This window comes from Eulemur rufifrons, chromosome 9 (genome assembly GCF_041146395.1).
Source record: "Eulemur rufifrons isolate Redbay chromosome 9, OSU_ERuf_1, whole genome shotgun sequence".
Classification (NCBI taxonomy): Eukaryota; Metazoa; Chordata; class Mammalia; order Primates; family Lemuridae; genus Eulemur; species Eulemur rufifrons.
Window position 1 is genome coordinate 55,524,201 of NC_090991.1, and position 27,635 is coordinate 55,551,835.

General features: G+C 63.0%; 3 protein-coding genes across 7 annotated transcripts; 1 reads left to right on the forward strand and 2 right to left on the reverse strand.

Moving 5' to 3' along the window:
• Positions 1-152: 152 nt before the first annotated feature.
• GCGR (glucagon receptor) lies at positions 153-8,089 on the forward strand. Of its 4 annotated transcripts, none has more exons than XM_069482999.1 (14): positions 153-235; positions 3,891-4,038; positions 4,156-4,258; positions 5,044-5,151; positions 5,229-5,350; positions 5,432-5,538; positions 5,615-5,771; positions 5,846-6,005; positions 6,079-6,139; positions 6,384-6,453; positions 6,747-6,835; positions 6,964-7,102; positions 7,179-7,220; positions 7,572-8,089. In XM_069482999.1, the coding sequence occupies exons 2-14, from the start codon at positions 3,979-3,981 to the stop codon at positions 7,797-7,799; spliced, it is 1,446 nt and encodes a 481-aa protein (XP_069339100.1). In that variant the 5' UTR covers positions 153-235; positions 3,891-3,978; the 3' UTR covers positions 7,800-8,089. The 4 variants fall into 4 exon arrangements, with proteins under 4 accessions (XP_069339100.1, XP_069339099.1, XP_069339097.1 ...); XM_069482998.1 differs by having other exon boundaries at positions 3,894-4,038; XM_069483000.1 differs by lacking the exons at positions 153-235; positions 3,891-4,038; positions 4,156-4,258 and adding an exon at positions 4,300-4,379.
• A 4,909-nt stretch (positions 8,090-12,998) lies between these two features.
• Positions 12,999-21,741, reverse strand: MCRIP1 (MAPK regulated corepressor interacting protein 1). Of its 2 annotated transcripts, none has more exons than XM_069483002.1 (5): positions 21,737-21,741; positions 15,988-16,042; positions 15,769-15,884; positions 15,044-15,145; positions 12,999-14,886 (listed from the first exon to the last, which is right to left on the reverse strand). In XM_069483002.1, exons 2-5 carry the CDS (start codon positions 15,993-15,995, stop codon positions 14,822-14,824), a joined length of 291 nt encoding a protein of 96 aa, XP_069339103.1. In that variant the 5' UTR covers positions 15,996-16,042; positions 21,737-21,741; the 3' UTR covers positions 12,999-14,821. The 2 variants fall into 2 exon arrangements, with proteins under 2 accessions (XP_069339103.1, XP_069339102.1); XM_069483001.1 differs by lacking the exon at positions 21,737-21,741 and adding an exon at positions 17,552-19,652.
• Positions 21,742-22,298: 557 nt separating this feature from the next.
• Positions 22,299-23,251, reverse strand: PPP1R27 (protein phosphatase 1 regulatory subunit 27). The gene is made up of 3 exons (XM_069481803.1): positions 23,062-23,251; positions 22,802-22,952; positions 22,299-22,493 (listed from the first exon to the last, which is right to left on the reverse strand). Exons 1-3 carry the CDS (start codon positions 23,249-23,251, stop codon positions 22,370-22,372), a joined length of 465 nt encoding a protein of 154 aa, XP_069337904.1. The 3' UTR covers positions 22,299-22,369.
• Positions 23,252-27,635: the final 4,384 nt, after the last annotated feature.

Genomic DNA, 27,635 nt, shown 5'->3' on the forward strand with positions numbered 1-27,635 from the left:
CCCCGCGGGGGGTCTGCAGGGCCACGGCGGGGCGGGGCGGCTGCGCGAGGGGCGGGCGGGGACCCTCGGCTCGGCTGTCCCCCCCGCCGCGGGGCCGCCCCCGCGCCCGCCCCTCCCCATCCCCCGCCGCGCAGCGCCGCCGCCGGGAAGTTTGCGCGCGGCTGGCGCGGACGCGGGCGCGGAGCCGGCGCCGACCCGACCGGGAGCCGAACTGAGCGCGGAGCGGCGCTAAGCGGTGAGCACCTGGCGGCGGCCGGAGGGGACGCTCCGGAGCCGATCGGGCCGGGCAGACGGCGGGGCGGGTGCGTCAGGGGCCGGCGAGACGGGGAGCGGGGAGCCGGCGGGGGCCCCGGCGCTGTGCGGACGGGCTGGGGGCCGCGTGTCGCCGTCCTCACCCCGTCGGAACTTCCGTTCCCAACCCTGAGATGTACCCTCCTGGCTCGGACGGTCGCCCGGTCCTGCACGTCGGGCAGACTCGGGGGGCTCAGCCCCTCCACTATCCTCACGTCCCCGGGAGCGCGGCCTCGGCAGGGGATGTCGGTGGCCGCCGGCGCTGTCCTGCCGCCACACTCCGCGCGCGACTCGCCCCTCCCCATGGGCGCGCAGGCCGCCCGCGGGTGCGCCAGGAGGCGCCTGCTCCGGCTCCGACGGGTCCCTGCGCCCCAGGGCCCCCCAGTAGTACCCGAGTTTGCTCGGGCTGGGATGAGGGGTGTCTGCACCCCGCCTGGCCGGCTCTTTTTCCGCAGCCCACACTTGTGACTTTGACCCGCAGCGAGCGCTGGTCACTGCCCTGCCCTGCTCAGGCCTCTCCAGCGCCCCCACCCTCGGCCGCGGGGGTTTATGCCCCGATCCCAACCGACTGACCTCTGACCTCTCAGCGCCCGCATCCTCGGAGGACCGGCTGGCCGGGCTGTTTTTCCGTCCGCCTGTGTTGGGGGCATGAGGGTTGGGGGTCGAAGCGCACCCTGGCCCGCATCCCAGGCCTGCCCCGCCCCCGCGGGGGAAGGACGCAGGAATCAGGCTTTGTCAACAGCCTGTGGCCACTATCCACCTCCGGGCCCTGACCTTCCGCTGCCTACTCTGGTTTCACACAAACAGCCCCCCTCCCACCTCATAACCCTCAGGGGCTCCCCAAAGCGTCTGGGAAGTCCCTTCCCCAATCACTGGGATCTGGTGTGAGCTTGGGGAGCTCCACCACCACCTGCCTTGGCCCATAGTCTATCCACCCGTCCTGGGGGCCCCTGCCCAGCTCCAGGTCTGTGGGGTCCCTCAGCCACCCCCAGGGGAAATTGGTGGGGCATGGCCCAGCCTCAAGCACCTGAGTCATGGGTTCTGCCAGGGCTGGCACGGGCACCAGCTCAGCAGCAACCCTGCTGTGACAGGTGGCCCCAAGCCCCAGTGACTGGTGTGTTCCGTGGGGCCGGGCGCTCGCTCTGAGCAGAGAATAGAGAGGAGGGGTGTGTGGTAGGGGACCCTCGAGGAGCCCCAGTCCTTGGCGGCCCACAAGGGAGCTCGGACACCTGGTCCCTGAAGCTGTGTCGGGGGAGGGTAGTAAAGTGGAGAGAGGCCAGGCCTGGTGCTGCGGCCAGCGGAGCCGGAGTGCCACCTGCATGTCCACTGCTTCTCACCCCAGGGTTGCAGTCACCCACTCAACAGACACCTATCCTGGGCCAGGGGCTGCCTCTGGGCGTCAGTGTCCCCCTGTGCGGGGCTGTACGTGGTGAACAGATCCATCATCACTTCTTCCCTCAGGGTGGCAAAGCCCTGTCCCCCGTGAGTGGGTTCAGTTCTCAGTGATGGGGGCTCGGGGATCTCCGCTGGGAAGCCCAGTCATTTGCCCCTGGTCCCAGGACTAGAACTGGGGCTCCACCATGTGTGCCCTCTTCTGTGGGTGCTCTGGCAGGGACCCCAGAACTTCCACCTTGCACACAGCCACCCCAGACCGACCCCCATTCAGAGAAGTGTCTAGAAATCTCCTTGCCCACACTCACCTACTGCGCACAAGGGACAGAGAGCTCCCTGCTCCCTCCATGCCACCCCCATGACCCTGAGGGACCTGGGGCAAGGGGCACCCGGACTGGTGCCCACCTGTGGCACTGGGCACTGGGCTGTGTGGGAAGCCCCCTTCCTCCTCCTCCTCACACCTGTGCCCTGCTGCCCTGGGCCCCACTTCTCTCTGGAGTCCTCAGACTGACTGGGTCCCCAGCTGCAAGGCAGGCCCGGTGTGGCAGCCCTGGCGAGTGTGTCCACCCATCTCTTCTCCTAACGGCCCTGGGGCCAGCGAGGCCAGCATCAAAGGCCCCCATCCCCGACAGAGATGTCCAGCTAGCCTGAGCACGCATCCCCCCAGCCCTGGCTGCAGGCCCCGGGCAGGGATTCACTTACCAGCCAGCGTCCTTCCTCCCCATGTCCCCGCCTGCATCTGCACTGTCCACCCTGCTCTGGCCACCGACTGCCCTTCCTCCCCCAGGGCCTCTCGGGGGGTGCAGCAGCCCCTCTGGGTGGTGCTGGGCATAGCTGCTCCTCCCCCAGCCCAGCCCCTGGCCTGAGCCTTGAGGACAGCGCAGCAGATGGGGCTGTTTGATCAGAATCAGGAAAGATAAGGGCCAGTGGGTGACCCCAGGGCTGGGGACACCTGAACTGCCCCTCCTCCCCCACCTGCCTGCTGCCTTCTCCACTGGAGAGGAAGCCCCCTCTGTGGGTCCCTTACCCAGCTCCAAGCCTGGATGGCTCCTCCCCGGTGCAGGGGCTGGGGACCTGGGGCTGTGGACCGTGCCTCGAGCCAGGCCCTGCGTGAGCCCAGGGCCGGCAGCCCCATAGCAGCTGTGAGCCAGGTACCTGCCCGGTCACTCTGCTGTCCCTGCATGGCGCATCTCAGGCCCGTCAGGGGAGGGCGGAAGTGCAGGGCAGCCCCAGGAAACCCTCCACCGCCAGCCTATGCCCCCTCCCGCCACCTCCCACCACCTCTGTCCTGGGTTCTCCCTGGCGCTGCCTTCCGTCCTCAGTCTGTCCAGCCATCTGGCCACACTTACCCTGTTCGAGAGTGCCCAGAAGAAGGGCCCGTCACAGCCCTGGGGGCTCCTGGGGTCACTCAGAGCACCTGTAAACCCACCCCGAGGGAAGCCCCTCCCACTTCCCCATGAGGCTCTGTTGGAGCAAAAGACTGTCAGCGGCAAAGGGCTGACTCAGGGGCTGCTGCCTCTGAACTCCCACTGCAGATGCTGGCTCTGGCCTGGGACCAGGCACTGTGACCCCCACGACACGGGCAGCCAGCAGTGCTAATCTGAAAGGGACGCACTGCCAGCCGGCCTGCTGTGCCTGTGGGACCGGGTTGCTGCGTTTGAGCCTTGCGTGGGGCCCCTGGGCGCACCCGGGCACCCCAGTGCTGTGAGGCAGCATGCGGTGGCAGACCATCCTGAGCATGTGCCCCGCACACCTGGCCCCTGGCGCAGCTAGGAACTCGCCTGGCCAGCTCAGTCACCGTGTCCCTGGGGGCCAAGTCATGGATGGCCCAGGCACCAGCACCCTCGCACTCGCTCCCCGGCCGGCCACCCTGGCAAGGCAGCTTCCCCGGGGCTGAGAGCAGGTGGGGGGCTGGAGCCTACCAAGAGCTGGGGGGTGGTAACCAGGCAGAAGGGTGGCTGCCACCAGCACAGAGGAGAGGGGCCACCAGACAGACAGCCCCAGGCAGCAGGAAAGCCCCTCCCCCTAGAGGAGAGGTGCAGCCCCCATGCCCCTGGACAAGACCTCCCAGGCACGGAGGCTGCCACACTGGCAGAGGACGGCCACTGCGGCGTCTTCTGCCCTCAGCTCCCCTTCGTCAGGACCCCGAGGCTCAGGGAGGGTCCAGGGCAGCAGGACCCCCCAGACTCTGCCACTCTGCCACCCAGCAGCCTGTGGAGCAGCGCACGCCCTCGAGGACCCCGCTGCCCCGGATGTGCAGCCCTTGCCAGATGTGGGAGGCAGCTACCTGGAGGCATGCCCCCTGCCCGGCCACACCGCCCCCACCTGCTGCTGCTGCTGCTCCTGGCCTGCAGGGTGAGTGCCCCACACCCACCTGCCGCGGGTGGGCACTGCGGGGACAGCCTGCGCTGACCCGCGCTGTCCTGGCTGTCTGTCTGTCTGTCTGTCTGGTTGTTCTTCCACCTGCCCCAGCCGCAGGCCCCCTCTGCTCAGGTGATGGACTTCCTGTTTGAGAAGTGGAAGCTCTACAGTGACCAGTGTCACCACAACCTGAGCCTGCTGCCCCCCCCAACCGGTGAGCCCCCACCAAAGCCTTCCAGCCTCCTGGCCTTGAGCTCCCTCCACAGGAGGGCTCTTTCCTCCAAGCAGCCTTACAGGAGGACCTGTCACCCCTCAGGTCCCACCCCCCTTCGCAGGTGAGGTCACTGAGCTCAGAGAGGCTAGGAAGTGACGGAAATGGTAGAGCTGCCCCAAAGCTGGCTGTCCCCATGGAGCCCAGGGTGGGCAGACAGTTCGTGGGAGAGGTGGCAGTGGATCAGCTGGCAGTGCCCAGGCCGGGGAGGGCTCAAGCAGGGTCTGAGTGTCGCGATCTGGACACTCAGGTGTAGGAAGAGACGGGCAGCAGGACCCCCCGGGGGGGCCACCATTCCCTGGACAGGTGGCCTGGGCTGGGGCAGAGGGGAGCCGGGTCTGGGAGCCATAGGGTGGGCACCAGACCACGAAAGGGTGCTGATGGAATTGGGGTTCAGCCCCTAGAGAGGAAGTGCTGGAAGCAGGAGACCCCAGCATGGGTTTGGGACACATTTGAGATGGGGGGGTCTCCCTAGGAAGGTGCCCTGGGTGGAGCTGGAGCTCAGGGCCAGGCTGGGCTGGAGGTGGGGGAGGGCACACTTGGTCTGGGGAGGCCGATGGCCGGGGGCACCTGGTCCCAGGCCCAAGTGGGGAGGGAGCGGCGCTGGGCTGCCTGCTGGGAGAGGAGATGGCAATGCTCAGGCTTCCAGAAGGAGGGTTCTTGCCGGGCCAGGCCCTGGGGAGCCCCGTTTCCCCACAACCCCTGGGCCCCCGGCCCTGCCTCTGCAGAGCTGGTCTGTAACAGAACCTTCGACAAGTATTCCTGCTGGCCCGACACCCCGCCCAACACCACGGCCAACATCTCCTGCCCCTGGTACCTGCCTTGGCACCACAAAGGTAACCACAGGGCATGGGGTGGCTGAGGGGCTGGGCCTGGGGCGGGGGCTGACTAGAGGCTGCCCTCGCGCCCCCAGTGCAGCACCGCCTCGTGTTCAAGAGGTGCGGGCCCGACGGGCAGTGGGTGCGTGGGCCCCGGGGACAGCCGTGGCGCAACGCCTCCCAGTGCCAGATGGACGACGAGGAGCTCAAGATCCAGGTCAGCCTGCGGCGGGATTGGCAGGGCTGTGGGGGTGCAGGAGGTGGCCCCCCTGGCCCTACCGGCCACTATGATCCGCAGAAGGAGGTGGCCAAGATGTACAGCAGCTTCCAGGAGATGTACACGGTGGGCTACAGCCTGTCCCTGGGGGCCCTGGTCCTTGCCCTGGCCATCCTGCTGGGCCTCAGGTAGGCGCCCGCCGGTGCCCGGGCTGCCGTGGGGGCAGGGAGGAAGGCAGCGGGCGCTGACTCGCCGTTCCTGCAGCAAGCTGCATTGCACCCGAAACTACATCCATGCAAACCTGTTCGCGTCCTTCGTGCTGAAGGCCAGCTCCGTGCTGGTCATCGATCAGCTGCTCAAGACCCGCTATAGCCAGAAGATCGGCAACGACCTCAGTGTCAGCATCTGGCTCAGTGATGGGGTGAGCGTCCCGGCCTGCCCCAGCCCTGGTGGGCCGGTGGCGGTGTGACCCTGCTCACGCTGTACCTGTGCCAGGCGGTGGCCGGCTGCCGCATGGCCGCGGTGTTCATGCAGTACGGCGTGGTGGCCAACTACTGCTGGCTGCTGGTGGAGGGCGTGTACCTGCACAGCCTGCTGGACCTCGCCACCTTCCCCGAGAGGAGCTTCTTCCCCCTCTACCTGGGCATCGGCTGGGGTGAGTGGGCTGGTGCTGTGGGGGGCTGGCTGGCCGGCCAGGGCCTCGGGACCACAGCTGCCGCCCCCTGCAGGTGCCCCCATGCTGTTCGTCATCCCCTGGGCGGTGGTCAAGGGTCTGTTTGAGAATGTGCAGTGAGTACCCACTGAACAGGGAGGAAGGCCTGCTCCGGGAGGGGGGGTGGGTGGGCCGTGGGGGCGTCAGGCAGCGGGTGGGGGCTCTGGCTTCAGGCAGTGGGGGTGGCAGTCCTGGAGCCTGGGGGGGGTCACTTGTGACCTCGTGCCTTCCTTTCCTGAGCGCTGATTAGATCCTGGCGGAGCCACTGTTGGGGGGGTGGGGGGGGCGCTGTGTGCCTGAAGACACGAGCCTGCCCCGCAGGTGCTGGACCCGCAATGATAACATGGGCTTCTGGTGGATCCTGCGCTTCCCCGTCTTCCTGGCCGTCCTGGTGAGGAGCTGAGGTGCCTGCTGGCCCCAGGGAAGGGGTGCTGGCAGGTGGCACACCCAGGCCCCTCCTTCCTTGGTGGCCGTAGTCAACCCAAAGGGACAGACAGCATCCTGCCTGGCCTGAGAGTGTGGGAGGGAGGCCCCAGCACTCAGCCAGGACACTGGCCAGGCTGCCCTTCCTTGGCAGGGTGCCCGCCGGGCCCACCGGCACAAGAGACAGATGGAGTCATCCAGGGACACAGAGCTGTCCCCCAGGGCTCGAGGGCTGCCCCAACCTGTGTCCTCCTCACACAGATCAATTTCTTCATCTTTGTCCGCATCATTCGTCTTCTCGTGGCCAAGCTGCGCTCCCGCCAGATGCACTACGGGGACTACAAGTTCCGGTGGGTGTGGTTGGTGGGGCTGGCGGGCAAGGCCGGGAGGCCCTGGAGGGCCAGAGGGGGCTGGGGGGGGTCATGGCAAGGCGCAGGTGGGCGGGCAGCCGTGGGTGGCTGAGGCCCCGCCCCTGCAGGCTGGCCAAGTCCACGCTGACACTCATCCCCCTGCTGGGGGTCCACGAGGTGGTCTTCGCCTTCGTGACCGACGAGCACGCCCAGGGCACACTGCGCTCCGCCAAGCTGTTCTTCGACCTCTTCCTCAGCTCCTTCCAGGTGCCCGCCGGCCCAGCCCCCACCCCTCGCCCCCGCCCCAGGCTGCGGCTGGTACTGACCCGCTCTCTCCCTCCAGGGCCTGTTGGTGGCCGTCCTCTACTGCTTCCTCAACAAGGAGGTGGGTGGGGTCTGAGGCCATCAGCCGTGGCCCTGGGATCAGGGTCAGAGAGGGCACGAGGACACTCAGCCCAGCTCCAACTGGGGTTGAGCTTGTGCCACGCCTGTCCCTTCCGCCTGCGTGCTTTTGAGCACAGTTGCTATGATGTGGGTGTGCACTTGAGGGAAGGAGTTCCCGAATCCGCAGACCTCGGCCCTCGTGGCCATGGGGGTGTCCTGTGCCCAGCAAGGAGCTTGCTTGCCCTGTGCCCCAGGGCCGAGGGCTTGAGCGTCCAGGGAGGCCCACAGCAGGGGCCTGGGGAGGGCGGGACGGCAGGCCCTGGGACTGGCCCGACCCGCTGCACCCCCCCAGGTGCAGTTGGAGCTGCAGCGGCGCTGGCACCGTTGGCGCCTGGGCAAAGCGCTGCGCAGGGAGCAGCACACCGGCAGCCACACGGCCCCGGCCAGGCCTGGCCATGGCACCCCCGCCGAGAACCTGCGGCATGTGAGGGGTGGCAGCAGCAACGGCGTTGGCCAGGACCCCTGTGCGGAGACCCCCTTGGCCAGTGGCCTCCCTGGGTTGGCTGAGAGCCCCTTCTGAACCCCAGGCTGGGGCTGGACTCAGGCTCCCAGAGAAGGCATCGCTGCACAGCCCAGAACGGGGTGCCCGGTGGAGGCTGGAGGGTCCCTGCTATCCACCTCTCCCGCCAGTGTGGCGGTCTGTGGGGTGGGGCTGCCCCTCCCCACACCTGCCTTGTCCCTGGGGACAGGGGTCCGGGGTGGGGGGAGCTGTGCCGTGAACTGCATGCCTGTGTCCCCGTGTGTGCTGGTGTGTCCTGTGCATGTGGAAATGCGTGGTCTCCAACAATAAAGAGCTGAGTAGTGGCTCTGTGCGCATCCCGGAGAGCGGGCTGGAGATGCCCTGGAGCGGTGGTGACTGCGCCAGCTGTAGGTGGTGGCACCGGTGCTGGCGCAGCCCCGGAGGGAGTGCCTGCTTCCCAGGTAGCTGGAGCTGGAACCCCTGAGGGGTCCCCAAGGTGGCCAGCAGTGCCTGTACCCCCCAGCAGGTTCTGGCCTCCCTCCCACCCTGGTTCAGGTGGGTGGCCCTGGGAGCTTTGGCCCCCACCCCCCGAGGGTCACCATTCTCCAGCAGAGACATGAAGGGGGCACCATGTCTAAGGGAGGGCACAGGCATCACAGACCTCCCTATCAACCCCCACAAACATCGGATGTACCAGAGGGCATCTTCTAGAAACCCCTCTCTCTGGAAGCAGCCGGAACGGTGATGCCCTTCCCGGGAGCCCCTGGCCTCCACTTTGTCCCAGCTCCAGCCATCCTGGCAGTTTGCAGGCCACACAGCAGAGTGAAGCAGTGAGAAATGGGCCCCGAAAACTGCCACGAGTCTAGACGAAAGTGGCAGCACAGCCCCCCGCACTTAGCAGAGGCCCCTGCCCAGGCCGTCGTGTGCTGGGTGGGCACCCTGCCTGCCGGGCCGGGGGCTGACGCCGGCCAGCAGAGAGCTGCCTCCCGAGTGTCGGACCCAGGAAGAGCCAGAGGGTGCTTTGGGGTGGGGGGCCCAGTTGTCTGGGGCACAGCGTGTCTGATGCAGGCACTGCTGTCCTGGGTTCAGACACGCTTCCGAGGACCAGGAGTCACGGTGGCTGCCCTTCCAGGTGGTCCCTGCAGCAGGTGCCGTGACACCTGGTAGGGTGCATGGGGTGCGGAAGGGGCCAGCCAGGTGTCCCCACTCCAAGGAGCTGGTGGGAGGTGACCACTGCGCCCTGAGGAGGGGGTGCTCACAGCCCCCCAGACCACGTGGGCGGGAGCCACTCAGGCAGAGCCAGGCTAATTGGAGCTAATGAAAGGACATGAGGCCTCTCGGGAAAGGTAAATAGAATTACTCACCAGGTGCTGGGGCTCTCCTGGGGGGCCCCCACCCTGCCGCCCACTGCAGGGAGAGGGAGAGGGCACAGGCAGGAGGCTGGGTGAGGCGAGGCTGGGCCAGTTGCACCTGCTGGAGGCCCCAGGCCCCTGACCTTGAGGCTTTGGGTCAACTCGCGTCCCAGGCCCCAGCTGTTGACTCTCCAAGCCCTGGATGCTCAGACCAGGTGCCCATGTGGGCACGGGCTGCTCTGAGTCAGCACAGGAGGGTGTAAGTTCTCCTTCACGCCAGCTGAGCTCAGGGTTGGTGACTGCCTTGGGGGTAATGCCACTCACCTGGGGCCTCCTGACTGCCCTCCCCATCTGGAGTCCCTCTGCCCTTGTCCTCCACCCCCGGGAACTGGAGCAGGCTGGTGCAGTCAGGGGCAGAGTCAGGGCCTGGCAGGGGCTGGACTTACCCAGCCAATAGCCCTGGCCCTGACCAGGCCTTCAGGCGGGTGGAGGAGCCACTTTCGGACTTGGCCCATATGGCATCACTCTCCGGCTCTCAGAACCTCTGCCTCTTCCCCATGGTGACAGCCCTCCCACCTCTAGTTCAGGCCTGCACTTCAGTCCCCTCCCCCAGAGGAATTGTGGGTACCACTCAGGAGAGTGTGTGCACACGCATGTGTGCTCTGAGGGGAGGGGCACTGGGTGTGCAATCGTGGAAGGAGGGAAATGCACACACGTGTTAGATGGGGGAGGTGTGTGGACATCCAGCGTCCCAGAGGGAATGTCTGCCAGGGAGCTGTGCATGTGTGCGTGGCTGGGAGCAAGATGACTTCCGTGCAACCCCTGGACACACGCATACTACTAAAATGAGGGTGGAGACCAAGAAAAAGGGAGTATCAGGGGTCTAACTTGGGAGAGTCAGGGGTGGGCCACTGGGGTAGGGGGCCCTGAGCCAGGCAGAAGGCTTGGGAGAGGCCCCTAGAGGGGATGAAAGTGACTGAACACACGAGATTTGGATGACCTGGTGGAGAGTTCAGGACTTAATTAGTGATTAGTGCACAGAAAACTAAGCAAATGAAAAAAGAAGGCAATTAGTAACTCCATGGAAAACAAAAAGTTGGACAGAAAAAACAATCAGATGGTTCAGTTCTGAATATAAACACAGACATAACAAAATTGATGTAATCAAAGTCACAGGAGAAAAAAGAACCATCTGGGAGACGGTGGACAGGAACAGCCCAAGTGTCTACGGGGCAAGGGGGGGGGCGGGAAACAAGATGGGAAAATCAATAAGTAACAACCCACATGTTATTTAGAAATAAAAACACAAATCACAGCATCAGCTGAGTAGTTGAGAGTTGTTTCTAGGCAAGGGGGATGGGAGCAGAAGGCTGGGGCTGTAGGTTCACTCTGAGCTGGCTCCCCCTCCTGGACACTGTGGCCACCCAGGCCCTGGGTGCCCCCTCACCCACTCTTCCTGCCCCCTCCTCTCTCTGGCTGCTGTGCCCAGGCCCCACCCTCCTCCCTGCTTTGTCAATCTTTAAAAACATTCAATGTTTAGATAACTCCTAATTTATATCCCCAGTCCCTGTGGCCCTCCCAAACCCACACTTTATTGGAGATGGGGTCTTGCTCTGTTGCCCAGGCTGGAGTGCAGTGGCATCATCAGAGCTTGCTGCAGCCTCCCAAGTAGCTGGGACTACAGGTGTGCACCACCTCACCCAGCTCCAAACTTGCAGTTTAGACCCAGCTCCCAGCTCCACACGTACATTTGGACGCCCAGCCGTGTCCAGTTGCACAGCTTCTCTCCTGCCCCAGCTCCTTTCTCCCACTGTGCACTGTGGAGCCTCCTACTGGGTCTCCGCTTCTGTCCGGGGCCTGCAGCCCATTCTCCACACCACAGCCGGGTCCCTGGACAGCCAAGGTCTCCTATGACTCCGATCAAGCCTCCACATCTCAGCACAGTTTACAGAAATACCCGGGACAGAGGAGCCTCTTAACACCACAGAGGACATAACCAGGCACACGCAGAATGTGCGTTACTCCATCCAAATGCCCTGGGGGTCTTTGATTCACAAATACAAGGAAAGGAGAGGACTGTCACAGAGAGACTTAGGGGACACATTCACTTTGTCTTCCCATTCCAAGTCAATAACCCATCCGGAATACAATTATTTTAGAGCTTAAGGGAATTTTTTATTTTTATTTTTTTTGAGACAGAGTCTCACTCTCTTGCCTGGGCTAGCTCACAGCAACCTCAAACTCTCGGGCTCAAGCAATCCTCCTGCCTCAGCCTCCTGCGTAGCTGGGATTACAGGCCTGGCTACTTTTTTCTATTTTTAGTTGTTTGGCTAATTTCTTTCTATTTTTAGTAGAGACAGGGACTCCCTCTTGCTCAGGCTGGTCTTGAACTCCTAAGCTCAAGCAATCCTCCTGCCTCGGCCTCCTGGAGTGTTAGGATTACAGGCGTGAGCCACCACACCCGGCCGGTTAAGGGAATTTGAACTGGGTATATGGGATATTAGGAAATTATTGTTCATGCTCAATAAGCATGTCCTGGCTGGGCGTGGTGGCTCACGCCTGTAATCTGGGAGACCGAGGCAGAAGGATCGCTTGAGGCCAGGAGTTCAAGACCAGCCTGAGCAAGAGCGAGACCCCCCATCTCTACTAAAAACAGAAAAATTAGCCAGGCATCATGGTCTACATGACTGTAGTCCCAGCTACCCAGGAGGCCGAGGCAAGAGGATCGCTGGGGCCCAGGAGTTTGAAGCTGCTGTGAGCTAGGCTGACTCTGCACTCCACCCGGGATGATGGAGTGAGACTGTCTCAAAGAAAACCCCAAAACAACAAAAACCAACCATGAACACGGGCAGTAAGTATTCAGTTAAAATTCTGACAAAAATAAAAGCTCAAAAATGCCTTGAAAGAGGTCACTGTTTTCTTACTTGTAAGTCAGCATAGTAAAAACTTGCCCCACAGAACTGCCAACAGTGAACGAAAGCAAACAGGAGCAACGTGTGGACGGGTGATGCGGCAAAGAGAGGGCACTGGCCGGCCCTCGCTGCGGAAGGGGGGTCTCAGCGAGCAGCCAGCCCAGCAGCCCCCAGGGCTGGGCGAGGGGCCCCCTGGGTCGGTGGGCTAGTGCCCACCCTGAATCTGCCCCTACTTTGTGACTACACCCAGTCCAACTCCAGGGATGCGATGCGTGGGCCCCACAGGGTGTGCTCCGCCCCCCTGCCAGCCCTATCCTCACCCTCAGGGCCCTGAAGCCCCCCCCAACATCAAGGGGTCAGGGTTCCTGCCCTCTCCCAGCAGGTGGCCTGACCAGGCCATCCCCCCTCCTCCAGGTGATCTTGGCAGAAAGACCCCCCAAGTCCAGAGCCTCCCGTGGGCAAGGAGAGGGAGTGAAGAGTCTGGAGCAGCGTGTGGGGCAGGGCAGGGCTGGGTGGGGGCAGGCATGGGGCATGCCACCACACCCAGCTAGTTTTTCCTTTTAGCAGAGACAGGGTCTCATTCTTGCTCAGGCTGGTCTCGAACTCCTGATCTCAAGCAATCCTCCTGCCTCAGGTCCCCAGAGCACTAGGATTACAATCGTGAGCCACCACACCAGGCCTCAAGTCCCTTTCTTAACACAGCAAGCTGCCCTTAGGGACCTCTAGGTGTGCTGCCTGTCGGTCCCAGCAGCCCTGTAAAGGACAGGCCTTTGGACCACCGTGGCCCACACCCTCACTTTACATATGGGGAAACCAAGTCAGGCTGGCAGTGTGACGTGCCCCAGGGCTCTCAGCAAGGCCATGACCACAGCCACCAGACTGCAGATCCATGCATCCATCTGAGGACTCGGGTGGCTCTGGTTCGTTTGAGACTGAGCACCGTGTCAAGAGTGCCTGTGAGGTGACTGAGTGGCAGCAGGCACCAAGACTGGGCAGCAACCGCGCTACAGCCTGAGCCCTCTCCCTGCGTCCTAGGGCCTGGGAAGGCACCGTGTGCAGGTGGTCTCACCTTGCAGGACCTCTGCTGGCCCTGGCAGCCACCACTGGGCAGGAGGCCCCGGGGCAGACCCTGCAGCCCCTCCTCTACCCCTCCACCTTGCTAGTGTTGTCCCTGGTGGTCGGGAGGCAAGGACGTGAGCCAGAGCCATGAGCCCAGTGCCCGCTCACCTGCTGTGCTGACCCTTGAGCTGCACCTCACTGGGCCTGGCCCACCCCTGGCCCAGCCCCTCCAGCCCCAGACAGTGGGGGTAGCTTGGGTGACCCCACCTGGTGGGCACGCAACCCCCCTGCAAACACCTCACAGGCCTGAAAAAGGCCACCTGCCCACAGGAGCTGGCTCGGGGCCAGGCAGCAGCGAGTGCTGCTGTCTCACCATAGGGACAGTCCTTCCTGTTCCAAGGCAGCATCTCCTGCCCCAAACCACCCGCCAGGAGGCGCCCGTGGGGCCACCCGGGCCCTGGAATACTCTTCTGGGAAAGGGTGTTCCTGGAACAAATTCCTGTCAGGCCTGCTGGGGCTGCTTCCAGGTTTGAAGGTCAAGTAAAATTGAGTCTCTCCTCAGGCAGCTGCCACCCCTTCATCTGGGCGGCAGAGGACAGACTGTCTGGAGGGTCCACAGTCAGTGCCCTGGGGGGGGGGGTTCAGGGTGGCAGAAAAGTGCCCACTGACTGACTCTGGGACCCCCACCCCACATGGGAGCCCCGCAACTAGGACAAGGGCAGTGACTGTGCACCGTAGCCTCAGCCTCTCCCATCCAGGACGCCCTCCGCCCTACTCTCACCCTGCCCACAGAGGGCCCAGGGCCTTAGGCTGAGAATTCCTGGGCTTGCGGAGCCTTGGCCATGACCTGGGATCTCCAGCCGTGTCGGGGAGTTTCGGCACGTGCGCGCTTTGGGGCAGCGGGGAGAGAGACTGCCATGAGGCCTATCCTGTGCCACCCGCCTTTATTCACGGACCCTCAGGCTCCAGAGCCACACAGATGCTTGGCTTTTGGAGGGCACAGAAAGAAAAAGGGGCCCTGGTGACCCTCCCAGCACACCCCAGAGAGCCAGGACAGGCTCAGCAGCACCACCATCTCAGGGTCAGCCTCGGTGCCCCTGCCAAGGGGCCACAGGGCCAGACACCAGGAGGTCAGGCCTGGTGCTGGGGACCCCGGTGGGGCAGCAGTGTCCCAGGCCCTGAGAGCTGGCTCCACCCTGAAGCTGGTACAGGGAAGGTGCCAGGCTGGACAGGGCCAGGCCACAGGAGCAGCAGGGTCTGCAGAGGACCCAAGCTGGACCGAGGGTGGGGTGGGGTGGGGTGGGGGCTGGTCTTGTTCTGCATCCTGACCACCTTAAGGACAAAACCAGCCCAATGCCACCAGCCTGGGAGACAACAGAGGTGTCCTCTTCTCCCTCCTGATTCTCTGGCCAGGGGTGAAGGCCAAGATGGGGCAGGGGTGGGGAGAGGTGGGGCCAGGGCCCCCCAGGGTGCAGGCGGGGCAGGCAGCTCCAAAGATGCAGCCAGGTTGGGAGCAGGGCAGGGCTTGGTAGGTCCCCGATCCCCAGTGACAGAGGCAGCTTGAGAGCCCCCCCAGAAAGGAAAGGAGGCAGCTTAGGGAGGAGCAGCAGCCCCAACCATCAGTCACAAGGTCCTGGGGTCCTGGGTTTGCAGCCCGCTGGGCAAGGCCCCTCCCCACCAGGAGCAGCCCACAGGACAGGAGGTAACCAAGGTCAAGTGCACCCTGATCTTCCAGAGGTGGGGGAGGGGCTCGGGTGCTCTAAGACTTCTTGGCGTCCTGCATGTTCCGGCGCTTCAGGTCGCTCAGGTCGATGGGTTTGAAGGCTGCCGGGGGACAGTGTGGTCAGCCATGGGCACAGGCCCCCATCCAGCCCCCACCTCCGGCCCTGGGACTGGGCTGTCTTGGAACCAGGACAGTGGGAAGCGGACAGGGGACGGGAAAGGCGGCTGGCCTTCCTGCCCCTGGGGCAGCCCCACTCACTCTTCAGGCTGGGGTTAGGGACCTTCTCCACATATTCCTCCACCAGGCCCCGCTCGCTGCCCGACATCTGGCTCCGAAGGTCTCGCTCCACACCCTGCCAGGCTGAGGGCAAGCAGAGGGCAGTGTGGTCAGAGACCCCACTCTGGCTCCACGTCCGGCAGAGTCCCGGCAGCCACAATCCGGGCCAGGAGAGCATCTGCCCTCAGTGCCCGGCTGCCCAGGCCCGTCCTCTCCCCAGAACAAGGCAGGCACTCCTCCCCAGCGCCCAGCCTCGCCCGCCCACCCTGCAGGTCTGTCCCTCCTCTGTAAATGACCAGGGCCGTGGTCAGGGGCCCTCAGGGCAGTGCCACTTCTTGGGGTCCCCATCCCCGAGCATACACATGCCCACCTCAGCCCCCCACCTCCTGCTCCTGGCCCCTTCTGCTCTGCGTGTGCCGTGCTCACGGCTGGGTGCACCCTCTGTCTCTCCCACAGCACCACTTCTCCCCAGCAAACCTCTGGTGCCGGGAACGGGCTCTAGACACCGCCTCCCTCTTCGAGCTACCCACGTCCGCGCCGCCTGTCGGGCTCCCCACCATCAGAACCAGGTCTCCCCACCAGGGCCCTCGGTCAGGCCAACCCACCCGGGGCCCTGGAGGCTGCAGAAGGGGTGATGGAGACAAGAAAGGGGCTCCAGGAAGCTCCCTGGACTGGCGGCAGGAGCCGGGCGTGGCCGGCACACCCACCTTCGTAAATGAAGCGCACGTTCTCCTCGTGGGCCGGGGTGAAGATCTCACTGCTGCTGGGAGAGCGGGGACTGCTGTTCCTCTTGCCGTTGTAGACAACTCTGGAGACGGGGGAACTGGGGCGAGCCGGCGTGTGACAACGGGGCCAGGAGTGCTCGACAGGGTAGGGGCCCACACCCCACTCCCAGGCAGAGGCCACCCCACTTGCCTGAGACCCACCTGGTCATCGCTGGGGCGCTGGTCCTAGCACTCCGCTGCCAGGTCCCCTCTGCTTCTGAAACAGAAGTCCCAGAACACAGGAATGGGACTGAGCCACCCTCTGCAGCAGCTGCCCCCTCGCCATAAACTGTGAAAAAAACGTGTGATTCTGCTACCTCGGGACCCCCCACAGGCAGGGTTCAGACCCAGGCAGCCAGGGGACTCCCAGCAACCCCACGCAGGCAAGGATGGCACCGGGGCACCCAGGTTGGGGCCAGGGCACAGGAGGTGGGGTCAGCCAGCTGACACACGTGGCCTGAGCGCCATGAGCTCGGCCGTGTCCCCAGCCCCAGCACCTGGACTGGCACTGCCCTGGAGCCCCTTTGGCACATTGTCAGCCGGCAGCTCCGTCCACACTCCTGTGTTCAGAGCTGCGGCTGCCTCTTGAGGGCCAGCGGTCCCCAGTGAGCCGAGCACTGTCCTCGCCGGCTGCAGGGCTGGGCTTGTTTCTGCTGAGCTGCACTTTCCTTCCTGTGAGACAGGATGAGCTTCCCCATGGTCACTCGGGCTCCCCAGCAGACCCCGGGCCCAGCCCCCTGGTCCCCTGTGCTGGGGCTCCTCAGGCTGGGACGTGAGCCCCAGTCAGTGCCATGGAGACGGAAGCAAACCAGGGCGGCGGGTGGGGCGGGGGTGACCCTGGTCCGTGGCCTGTTTACAGCACAGCGAGGGAGGAGTCTATCGCGAGGCTCAGACTCACACCAGCCAGGGGATGGTATGCCTGCTCCAGGTGAGGACACACGACACCAAGGTGAGCAAGCTGGCCTTACAGGGCTGATCCAGAGGGGCAACCCTAGGTGCTGGGGGCAGACGAGTCCCGGGAGCTGTTAGTACAAGCACCTGGTCCGCCCATCCCTGGGGCCCAGGGGCTCCAGACAGCCCGAGCGCACAGCCACAGCCCCTCACAAAGGGCCAGGGGTGTCAAGGCTGTCCAGGTTCTTCCTTCCTGGCCCACTCAGCATCATATAAGGGAGCCAGTGTCTAAACACCCACGTGGTGAACACAAGCCAAGAGCCAAGGGCAAGAACAACAAAACAGTGTAAGAGCAGCTCCCAGCAGAGCACGTGGAACTCTGTGCCCCTCCCAGGCCAGGAATGGCCGAGGCAGGGCCAGTGGCCTTGGCTCCCAGCCTGTGGCAGCACGGAGCTTGCTCACCAAGCGAACTCTCCTTTCCTGGACTCTGGGATTTCTCTGCACACAGTCCTGCCGAGACACTAGCCCAGGGACCCCAGAACACAGAGGAAAAGCCCTCTCTGGCCTGAGGGCCCCACGGGGACACGCTGATGGGGGCAGGATGAGGTCAGGAAGCCGCCACTATGCACTGAGGACAGAGATGCTGGGGCAGACTGGCTGCCCCGCCCGCTCCTTCAGGGCACCTGCCTCCTCAGCCACAGCTCTGCCTAGCTCTTACACACGCCCCTACACACGCCACACCCTCGGTCCCGTCTCAGGCTCAGCTCAGGTGTCACTTCCACTCAGCTCCCACCTCCTCCCAAGTAACCACTGTTCCCAGGCTCCCTTCGCACACCTGCTGTGCACACCTGCCGGCGGGGGTTCTCTGGGTGCCTGCTCCCCTCTGACTCTAGCGCCCAGGCTGGCCCCAGGCGGCTGGTCTGCAGGGAACTGTGCCAGTGACCTGCACTCCAGAGTCCCTGAGACACTCAGTCTTGACGTTGGGGACCCTCCCCAAGCAGCCCCCACTGGCCCATCTTCCTGACCAGAGAAGGGGCTTGCTGAGGACGGCACCACAGCCCCTCTGGAAGGCAGCAGAAAGCCGCCCTTGTTAACAGGGCCAGGCGGCCAGCGTGTCTCACAAGCATGTGCCCTCTGTAACCCACAGGCTGCGCACCTCCCATGTGGGTGTCCTATCACGCCGTACACGAGGCTCTCACACCCTTGGGACTTGAAGGACAAATGAAACATCTCAAAAACAAGCCCCGTCTGCCACCTCTCGATAGGAGAGGACATGTGCCCCCCCAGGCCTGACACCAACAGTCCTGTAGGCGTGACTCCAGACACAAGGAGCCCCTATGACTCCTCCCCAATTATCCCTCCGTCTGAGGTCCCCAGAGGCTCGTGCTGGCCCTGCCTTGCACCCACAGAGACAGACCGGAGATGCAGGCTTCTCCTAGGAGGCACCTGCTGCTGCCTGGGAAGCAGAAGGGACAGCTCTGCAGCCCACTCGCTCGTACCACCTCCTGGGCCCCAATTCTGACCCAGAAGGCAATCCCCATTAAAAACACACTCCTGGGTGTGTACCCCCAAGAAGTGCATGAGGACGGCTGGGGACTCGCACTTGCAACTACCCAGAGAGAAGAAACACCCCCTGAAGGTGACAGTGTATGCTGGGCTCATTCCCACCACGGCAACGCAAACTCCAACCACAGCAATCTCAAGGCAAATCGTACAACTGATGTTGAGCACAAGACGCAGGACCAGGAAGGACGCAGACAGGACCTGGGGACCCACGTGGGCTGGGGGCAGCCTGCAGAAGGCTAAGCTGCAGGCAGAAGCAGAGCCAGGGGCAGGACGGTGTGTTCGTGTTTGGCTAAGCAGCAGAAACATGAGTGTGTCACAGGTGTGGGAAGCACAGCAGTTCATGAGGAGGGTCCTAGGGGACCACAGCAGGTGGGGCGTGGGCTGGGGAGATGGCACAGGCCTGGAGAAGCACCAAAGACGCCTAAAAAGAACTGCCAGCCCTTGGAGGGTCACCAAGCTGTGGAAGGCCATCTGAGGCTGCAGCCTCAGAGCTGACAGGACACCAATTTGCTGAGCAGCCCAGGTAAAGGTGGGGCCCGAGGGAGTGGCTCCACCCTGACGGAGGGGCCCTGCTGTGGAGGTCCTGAGCGAGCCCCAGCCTTCTTCCCACCTGGGCCACCACCAGGGCTGGAGCACAGAGGGTCGGGCGACGCCCCTCCCATCTTTCTTCCCTTTCAGGCACAGTCACCACCAGCGTGATCGGTCCCTCCACAGCTCAGTCTATTGCCTCTAAGAGAATGTTTGTATGTTTTAGTATTTCCGAAACCGGGGCTGCATCTGGCAATCGATAACGTGGAAGTTTAACTGACAGCGTTTCTTCTTTCTCAGTGGACCATGAAATGCAGTGTGGCTCACAATGGTTGGGTCTCAGATGGGGTGACACTCCACGACAGCCCCGTGGCCCAGGGCCCTCCCTCCAGCACCAACTCCTCAGGCCCTCCTTCCCATTCCCACCACCTCCCCTCGCCGACATCCACACCGCACCCCATGCTGAACCTCCCCCAGCCTAGGGGACACAGGGACACTATGCCCCCAAGCCATACCCCAGCAGGGCATCGCCTGCATCCTCTGCTGCCATTAAGCCCACCCTCCAGCCCCAACCTGTTTTGTCAGGTGTCACCTGCTGCTATACCCCACCCCAATCCCAAACACCGGCTTTGCCACAGGACCACCTCCTGCCAGCCCTCCCTCCCTACAGGTGACATTCAGGTCCGTGCATCCTGTGGACTTGACTGCTTGTTGCCTGTGACTGTCTAGCCTGTAGGGCCTGAACTACCCAGTGACTGGAGGTCGTCTACCCTGCTCTGCTGCTCCCAGGCAAGCCCCTCTAAGTGTCAGGGCATCAGCGTCCCCACCCAAGGCAAGGCAGTCCCGGGGGACGCTTGCCTGCTCCAACAAGGATGGAAGCACAGCCACGTGGGGCCACACCTCAGGGAGGTCTCCCGTGGCTCCTTACCCTACATGACAATGGACATAGCAATCACATACTGTATCGTTTGACTGGACACTTGTAAGAATGAAAGGGACGCTGTCGGTTATTAAGCGTGAAACAGAGTGACCTGGGCAACTGGAATGTAGAGCCAGCCCACTCACAGGGAGTTGGGATCCAGGAAAATAAAGGGGACTGAAAGCAAAGACCTCTGGGAGGCTAACTGGAATGTAGAGCCAGCACACACTCGTCAGGGCCACTGACACACAGTGCACAGTCCCCACAACTAGGCCAACAGGAAGGTGCCCTGACAACCCCATTTCAGAGGGGAAGGAGCCTCGGAGTAGAGGCAGACCCCACGTGACTTCTAACTCCTGCCCCTCCCACGCCTCCCAGGGCCATAGCAGTTGGGTCCAAATTCCCCAGCTGGCCTGAGCCTCTCCAGAGCCTGCCCCAGCTCTTGCCTGCACCCCACGGCAGGTTCCCAGACTCCCTGAAACACCCACTCCCACAGACATCCCTGAGGTTCTGCTTGGAGATTCACCCTCCACTCCAGATATGGAGGGGAGTCTCACTGCATGGATCTGTGCAAAATCTTCCTCTTCCATGGGACCCAACGGCTTCAAGAGACTTCCTGGGGGGAGGCAGGGGGTGGGAGACAGAGAACACAGGGTGCAGGGTGGGCCAGAACCCCAGTCTCTTCCCCACACACAGCCATATACCCAGGAACACAACACGAGGTGAGACCCTGTTCTCCAGCAAAATGACAATGGATGTTCCAGAATCAATGATGCCACTGCTGTTCTGTATTGCTTTGGAGTTTCTAATATTCAAATTTTCTTAGACTCCTTTCTTTTCATGTTCTGTGTCTTTTCAGCCAATGAGACTTCTAAAAAAAAAATCTACTACCCAAGTAGATAGCAGCATATTACTGCTGCTACAGCCACCAGAGGCCTGCTGGTTCCTGAAGACCCCCAGGTAGAGCCTCTAAGCACTGCCCCAACCCCTCACCCTCCTTCCTGGGGGCCAGCTGCAGAGCTACAGCCCAGAGACCCTGTACCTGCCTCTGCATCTCTGTCCTACTCGGAAACCACAACATTCCCTGACTCACCCCAAATCCAGCCACATCCTTTAGGGAAAACAGCTCCTGCTTCCTTCGCAACTCACCTCCCACCTTATCTAAATATTCCCAACACTTTCCATCCAGAAGTTCACTCATTGATTCCCATCTCCAGTCGTTGCCCAAGCTGTCCCCTCTGCCCAGAACGACCCTACTCATCCTTGGGTTGAAAGACCACCTTCTCTGGGAAGGCTATTTTGGGGCAGGATGCGGAGAAGCACAACCTGGACTGCTGTAGTAACTAGAGACACGATACCTGCGGCGCCAACCCACCGGCTCTGTGCTCCCACCCCGGCGCCCCAGCCCATGGTCGTGCTCAGTAGCTACTGCCCAGTGAGCTCCGTGGGGCACGCAGAAGCCGGTCCTACCCCGTGGGCCCCGCACCCAGCGCAGCACCACGACACTGGGAGCCCGGGAACGCGGGGAAAACAGGATAACAGACGGAAGGAAGAACTGAGGAAGGGCCTGGAAGGAAGGCTGCGTTCCAACAACCACGAGGCATCCTCAGAAACATTCCTTTTGGAAAATGGGGGCAGCAGGACGTGTGTCCACCTCAGCGGCAAGAGCTTTAGACAGCGCAAAAGGGCGGGCCCCTAGCGAGCGTCCGGCGCGAACAAGTCCCCGGCTTGTCCCTTCGAAGTCCCGCCCCGGCCTCAGGGAGTGCAAGGGGCCGCGCCGCCTGCAGGACACGGGAGCCTCGGCGGCGCCCGGCAGGTGAGAGGCGGAGCGCGGGAGGCCCTCTGAGAAGCCCAGCCGGCCCGGCCTCCCGCCCGGTCACTCCTCCTCACGGTGTTCTCGCCCGGCCCAGCTGCGCTCCCGCGGCCGCGCGGCGACACCAGGGCGGGGCCCAGCCACGCCCGCCACGATCCGCCCCTACCCGCCGCCCGGCGCCGCGCCCGCCTCACCTCGCCCTGAATCGCCGCCGCCGCCTCTTCCAGCTGGGAGGCCCCGCCGGAAGTGACGCCACAGCCGGCGCGCAGGCGCAGGCGAAGCGTGAACCACGTGACTACCCGGCGCGGGGGCGGGGCGACACAGGAAGGCCGGGTGGGCGGGGTCCGGGGCGTCGCGGGAGGGCCGGGGTCCCCGGGGTCCGGGGCCTCTGGGCAGGGTCGGTGTGGGTGGGGCCGGGGGCACTGCGGGAGGGCTGGGGGCGCCGCGGGAGGGCCGGGTCCCCTAGGCGGGGCGTCGCGGGAGTGCCGGGTGTTGGGGGCTCCGCGGGAGGACAGGGGCCTCCGAGGTCCGCTGGGCGGGGCGTCGCGGGAGGGCCCGGGGTCGCCGGGGTCGGGCTGTGAGGCTCTGGCAGCCTGCTCTCCCCCAGCCCGCCCACCCCTGAAGCGGCCAGAGCCCAGTAATGGGGCCACCACTACGGGCTTGGGAATCACTTTTATTGAAAAAGTAAAAAGTGTCACAATAAAAATTCACCTGGAGAAAAAGCCAGGCCAAGGGTGTGGGGCAGGGTCCTGGGTGTGGGGCAGGGTCCTGGCGCCTGGGAGCGGCGCGGGCTTCTCCAGGGAGGCGACTCCAAGGGCAGAGCTGGCTCAGTCCATCTTGGTCCCTTTGAAGAGCTCCACCAGGTCCTTGAAGTCCGGGTCGATGAGGTCAGAGGGCAGGTCGCCATCGTTGTTGGCTGCATCTCTGTCTGCCCCCAGGGAGATGAGGTACCTGGGCGCAAAGGGCAGCTGGCTGCAGCGGGGAGGTGGCCGGGAGGGTGTTCACCTCCACCCCAGGGTAGATGGCTAGCTGCCTGGGGTCACCTGTTTGTTTTCTCCGGGGAGTGTGAGGAGAAGGAAACCTGAGCCTCTGGAAGTGGTGGCCGACTTTTCCAGTGTGCTCCAGTGAGGGCAACTGGGCAGAAACCGTTCAGAAGCCTTGAGAGTTCACTCGGACACTGCCTGGGCCACCTTTTGGGGAGGCCAGTTGAGGCCTGGAGGGGTGGGGACACAGCCTGCGCAGCCCCCAGCCCCTCTCACCTGGCTATGTCAGGGTACCCGTCGCTGCAGGCGATGTGCAGGGGCGTCCAGCCCACCTCGTCCCGCTGGTGAATGTCGGCCCCATATTTGACCAGCAGCTTCACGCACTCCAGGTTTCCAGAGAGCACAGCTTCATGCAGGGCAGCCAGGCCTAGGCCGGGACAGGGCAGGGGTCAGGGTCGAGGCCGAGGCCTGAGCCCCCTGGCTGGCCTTCCCCTCCCCCAACAGACCCTCAGCCAGTCCCTCTGGGGCCTCCTTACCTGAGGGGTGGATGGTGGCCAGGGAGACCTTCCGGGCCCGGAGGAAGCGCCCCACCTGCTCCAGGTCACCCTGACGGATGTGGTCCAAGAACAGGACATCGTTGGGGAAACGCACACTGCGATCGGCCAACAACCTCCGGCGCCGCTGCCGTGGGCTGTAGCGGGCATAGCGGGCAGTTCTGCTGGGCATTGTGGGGGCTGTGGGGTTGGCTGTCCCTCTGAGACCCTACTGCACCAGGGTGAGGGATGTGCCTGGCCCAGACCAGATCAGCATGAGAGTTCTGTCTGATGAGACCTTGCTTGTAACTTATATAGGGCGCAGGGAGCTATATAAAGCTGCGCAGTCATGCTCACCCTCAAGAGGGGCTGAAACTGAGCTTCTCCCCACCCCCTGCGGCCAGGATCATGTTTAGTGACTCATCTTTCAGCCCACCTGTCACCCTGCCCAGCCAAAGGGGTCAGATCTTCCTGGCTCCCCTCCCTGCCCCACAGCTGGACCTAGAAGGTGCCTTACAGAGGACAGACAGAAGCACCAGGACAGAGCCCCTGAGGATGGCCAGGGGATGGGATCAGGGGCAAAGCAGGTCCCAAGGTCATGGGGAAGGCCTGCTGTCTACCTCCTGGAAAGCCAGGGGCCTCCCCCCATGTCTGAAGCAGCACAGGTCCACCCAGCTGTGGAGGAGGTCCAAGCGCCCCCACCTCACTACCCGTCAGTTGCCACCTTCCCACAGGCTTGCATCACTCTCAGCGGTTTTCCCCAAACTGCCTTGAGGGCACTGTCTCCTGCTCAGAGACCCCGCCAGGCTTCCCTCTTGCTCAGCCAGTCCCCAAGGGAGTGGCCTTTCCCACCAGGGGTCCCCACACACTCATACTCCTGCCCTCCACAGTGTCTCTGGGTTGTAGGTTGCAGGACACGTGGCAGTGTCCTGTCTGCTCCCCAAAGACGGAACCATCGCATCCTGGGTGGTGCATTCCCTCTGCCACAGCCCCGTGTGTCCCTACCTCTGGGGACACAACCAGTGGGCTTTTAAGAAAAATGTGTTCCAGCAGGCTGATCTTTGCTGACTGCTGCTGCAGCCAGGGTCCGAGATGCGGCTCAGATTGCAGGACATGAGGAGGCAGGAGAAGGGTACAGGCATTGGAGCAGGGTTTGCCCTGGAACCTGTCTTTGGGGTCAGGGATGGCCACTGATGGTATGGCGTTCCCCTGCAGCACTTGAAGCTGGCTGTGTGAGTCTGCTCAGGCTGCCGTGACAAAATATCCCAGACCTCAGAGGGTGGGACTTAAACAATGGACGTCGTTGCCCTCAAAATTCTGGAGGCCAAAGTCCAAGGTCAAGGTGCAGGGCTGGCTCCTTCTGAGGCTCTGAGCGGGGGTTGGTTCCAGGCCTCTCTTTGGCTTCGGGTGATTGCCAGCAACTTTGATGTCCTTGGCTTATAGCAGCATCACCCTGATCTCTGCCTTCGTCTGCGTGGGGCTCTCCCTGAGTTTGTGTTCGAATCTTCCCTGCTTACAAGGATGCCATCACACCGGAGTAGTCCCCCCACTCCAGTGTTGTGACCGTTTCCAAACAAGGTCAAGTTCTGAGGTCCTGGGGGTTAAAACTTCCACGTGAATCGTGAAGCTGGGGGGAACACAGTTCAGCCCATAACGCTGGCAGCACCCTCCAGGTGGTCACAAAAGGCCAGAGTGAGGACAGAACCAAGACAGGCCAGCAGCCCCCTTCAGAGACGTGGAGGCAGCAAGGTCACTAGCAGGCCACTCTGGATCCAACGGAATCAAGTCAACTGTATCAGATAGCGCCAGGAACAAGGCCTTGGGCCAAATGCTACAGGAGAAGTGGTGTCAACTAAGGGCTCCCTGCCTGACGGGGTCTTCGTGACCTGCCTCAGTGCCCAGATGCACCCCCAGCCTGGCCCCTCAGCCTCACGCCGTGGGCACCAACCCTTCTCCTAGCTGCTCCCTCTATGGGCTGCACACTGTAGTACCAGGAGCCTCGGGCCAGGCCCAGGTCTGCGGGGACCCTGCGGGGGTAGCTCCCAGCATCCCTACGTTTCCTGGGTGCTGGTCAGTCGTGACTCCGGGTCCCCTGGGAGGAGTAGGGTAGCTTTTTCTGTTGTTTACGTGAAGCCCAGAGACTGAACGTTCTGCACTATGGATGGGAGAGAGAAGTCTCCTTTGATGTCAAGATTGCGTTTGCTCATGTTGTGGAAAGTTGTCCTCCCTGCTCAGAGGATCAGATGAAAGCTCGCTGGACAAAGCTGCCACCAGCAGCGTGGCCAGGAGGACCGGAAGGACAGCCCTTTCCAGGAGAGACCGGCTTCGGCTAGAGCCCGGGTTGGGGCAAGCCCACCAGCTGAGCCCCAGGGGACCCTCTGTTCATGCTGCTACAGCTGAGCTGACAGGGCTTGGAGTTTCTGGCTTTGGGGTTTCCATTTAGATCAGAGAAGGGACTGTTGCCCGAAGCTTTCCCAGTCACAACAGGTCCCCCTGAAAGGTATTTATGTCCCTTTGTTCTAGCAAGGACATGGGAACCTGTGTTCTAAGCCATGGAAACTACCTGAAGTGTCATCTCCCCTTTGAAGTGTTCCATGAGAACCCGGCCGTCAGCAGTCCAACCTGCCACAGTTGGCAAAACAGCCCATTCCACGCGTGACATCAGAGCAAAACCGACCTGTATTTACGTAGTTTTGTCCCTGATTCTTCTCAGTCTGTACGAACTTGTGAATTGACCTGGTTTGCATGATTTTAAGTTTCTACCTCTGGAGAACAAACTAAAACATCTAATGCAAAAAGTTTACCATCCAACTTTTTAAAGGCCAAGGAATGCAACCGGCAGTGCTCTGCACAGAACACAGAAGCGGAGGGCCTATCAGGAAATCTCCTGGACGGCCAGCCAGGGCCAGAGAAGGCCCCTTCCCTCCTGGGCAGGCTGAGGCTGAGCCAGAGGCCTGCGGGTACAGGGCACTGGCCCAGCAGCGGCTTTTTTAGATTCCAGGCCAGTGGCTTCCTGGCACCTGGAGAGAGAGGACAGCGAGAGATTGGGAAGTCCCAGCCTGCTAAGCCTTCATTGCCTCCCCCAGAGCCTTCAGAGTTGCCTTGCTAATCCACCAGCCCAGCCAGAGGCTTTGGACACGCGCCACAGACTCTGGCCAAACCCCGGTCCGGAATGTGCTTGCCAGCTGTCCCCGCAGAGGGGAAAGGTATCGGTGCCTCCCGCCCCAGGAGCACATGACGGCAGTGCTCCGGGCAGCTGTACCGGTTCCCAGCACAGCTGGTCAGCAGGGCACAGAGGCCCGGGCACAGCCCACCTCTTTCAGCTGTGACTCTAGACTGCCCCCTGTGCTCAGCCCGTGCTGGCCGCCCTCCTCAGAGACCTCGGCAAGGACCACAGCCCTTGCACCTCAGCTCACGTTTTGGGGGACAGAGGGAACATCCTCCCACCTCCAGATGCCCATGCCTTTTCCGTGAATACACGTCTCATTGTGCCATAAGACCTAGGCGAGACGCACAAACCCTGCTGGGGCCTGGAACTGAACTAGCCTGAAACCAGTCCCAGCAGGGGCCACCCGCAAACTGGCCAAGGAAGCATGGGAGGACTGCTGAGCCGGGGCAGCCTCAGGCCACGGCACGGGCAAGCTGGTCTGGTCGGTGCTGCCCAAGGCGCTGACGCCACAGAGGCGGAAATGGCGCAGCCATGGGTATGCCAGGGCCTGTAGGGCAGACAAGGGCAGTGGCAGGGAGATGGCCACCACCCTTCCTGTGGGCCGCCACCCAGGAGAGAGCTGGGCTCGTGGCGAGCCTCGTGTGGCCTGCCAGCCGGGCACCGGCAGCAGTGACCAGCGCTCCGAGGCCCAGTGTGTGAGCACCAGAACCGGGGGGCGGGGCTGGAGTCGAGCGTGGCCGCTCCCAGCCAGGAAGGCGCGTCAGAGCACGAAGGGCTCAAGGGCCTGGCCGGCTCAAGGACACCTGGCGGTGGCTGTTCTGACCTTGAGAAGGGAGTGCCGCATCTCTGCCCCACCTGGTGCCCACCGGGCCTCACTCTGCCCTGGGGGGCTAGGGGCTGCACCACAGAGCTCCCAAGGCAGCCACACCCGGGCGGGGACAGGACAAACCCGGCCAAGCAGCATCACCCCAAACCTTGAAACAGGCTGGCAGTGTCACGTCTGCAAGAAGTCAATTCTCCACGTGAAGCCTGAGCGAGCCAGCTGGGGCTCTCCAAGTCCAATTACATCTGAAAAACCAGAAGACTTCCTAACACATCAGATCCTTTTTCATAGGTTTGGTGACAGGCACACACTTGTTCACTTTACCACCGAGGAAGCCGGAACACGCCTGCTTGCTCCACAGCCCCCTGCAGAGATCAGAGGGGAAACAGCCTGAGCTCGTGACCTCACGCCTGTGGCTGGAGTGGCTCCAAACGTGTCCACATCCAGGGTCAACGCAGTCACCAGATCCCCAAGGATGTCAATGCCACCTGTCCCAAGCAGTCTAGGTAAGCCCGCATCCCACCGCGCGAACACCTGGTGCCTCCCCTGCCACCTGGGAACTGAGTGCGCACCTGCCGGCCCTGC

Bases quoted from the DNA above. Each gene is read 5' to 3' on its own strand.
- GCGR (XM_069482996.1), top strand. From the start codon at position 4,872: ATGGCCGGGGGCACCTGGTCCCAGGCCCAAGTGGGGAGGGAGCGGCGC. The intron at 6,140-6,383 runs GTGAGTACCCAC...CCTGCCCCGCAG, and splicing joins GGTCTGTTTGAGAATGTGCA to GTGCTGGACCCGCAATGATA. The intron at 6,454-6,746 runs GTGAGGAGCTGA...CTCCTCACACAG, and splicing joins CCGTCTTCCTGGCCGTCCTG to ATCAATTTCTTCATCTTTGT.
- MCRIP1 (XM_069483002.1), bottom strand. The intron at 15,146-15,768 runs GTGGGTGTGCCG...GCTTGCCCTCAG, and splicing joins CGTGCGCTTCATTTACGAAG to CCTGGCAGGGTGTGGAGCGA. The intron at 14,887-15,043 runs GTGAGTGGGGCT...GTCCCCCGGCAG, and splicing joins CCCTAACCCCAGCCTGAAGA to CCTTCAAACCCATCGACCTG.
- PPP1R27 (XM_069481803.1), bottom strand. From the start codon at position 23,251: ATGCCCAGCAGAACTGCCCGCTATGCCCGCTACAGCCCACGGCAGCGG. The intron at 22,953-23,061 runs GTAAGGAGGCCC...GTCCCGGCCTAG, and splicing joins GGCCACCATCCACCCCTCAG to GCCTGGCTGCCCTGCATGAA. The intron at 22,494-22,801 runs GTGAGAGGGGCT...CTTTGCGCCCAG, and splicing joins GGGTACCCTGACATAGCCAG to GTACCTCATCTCCCTGGGGG.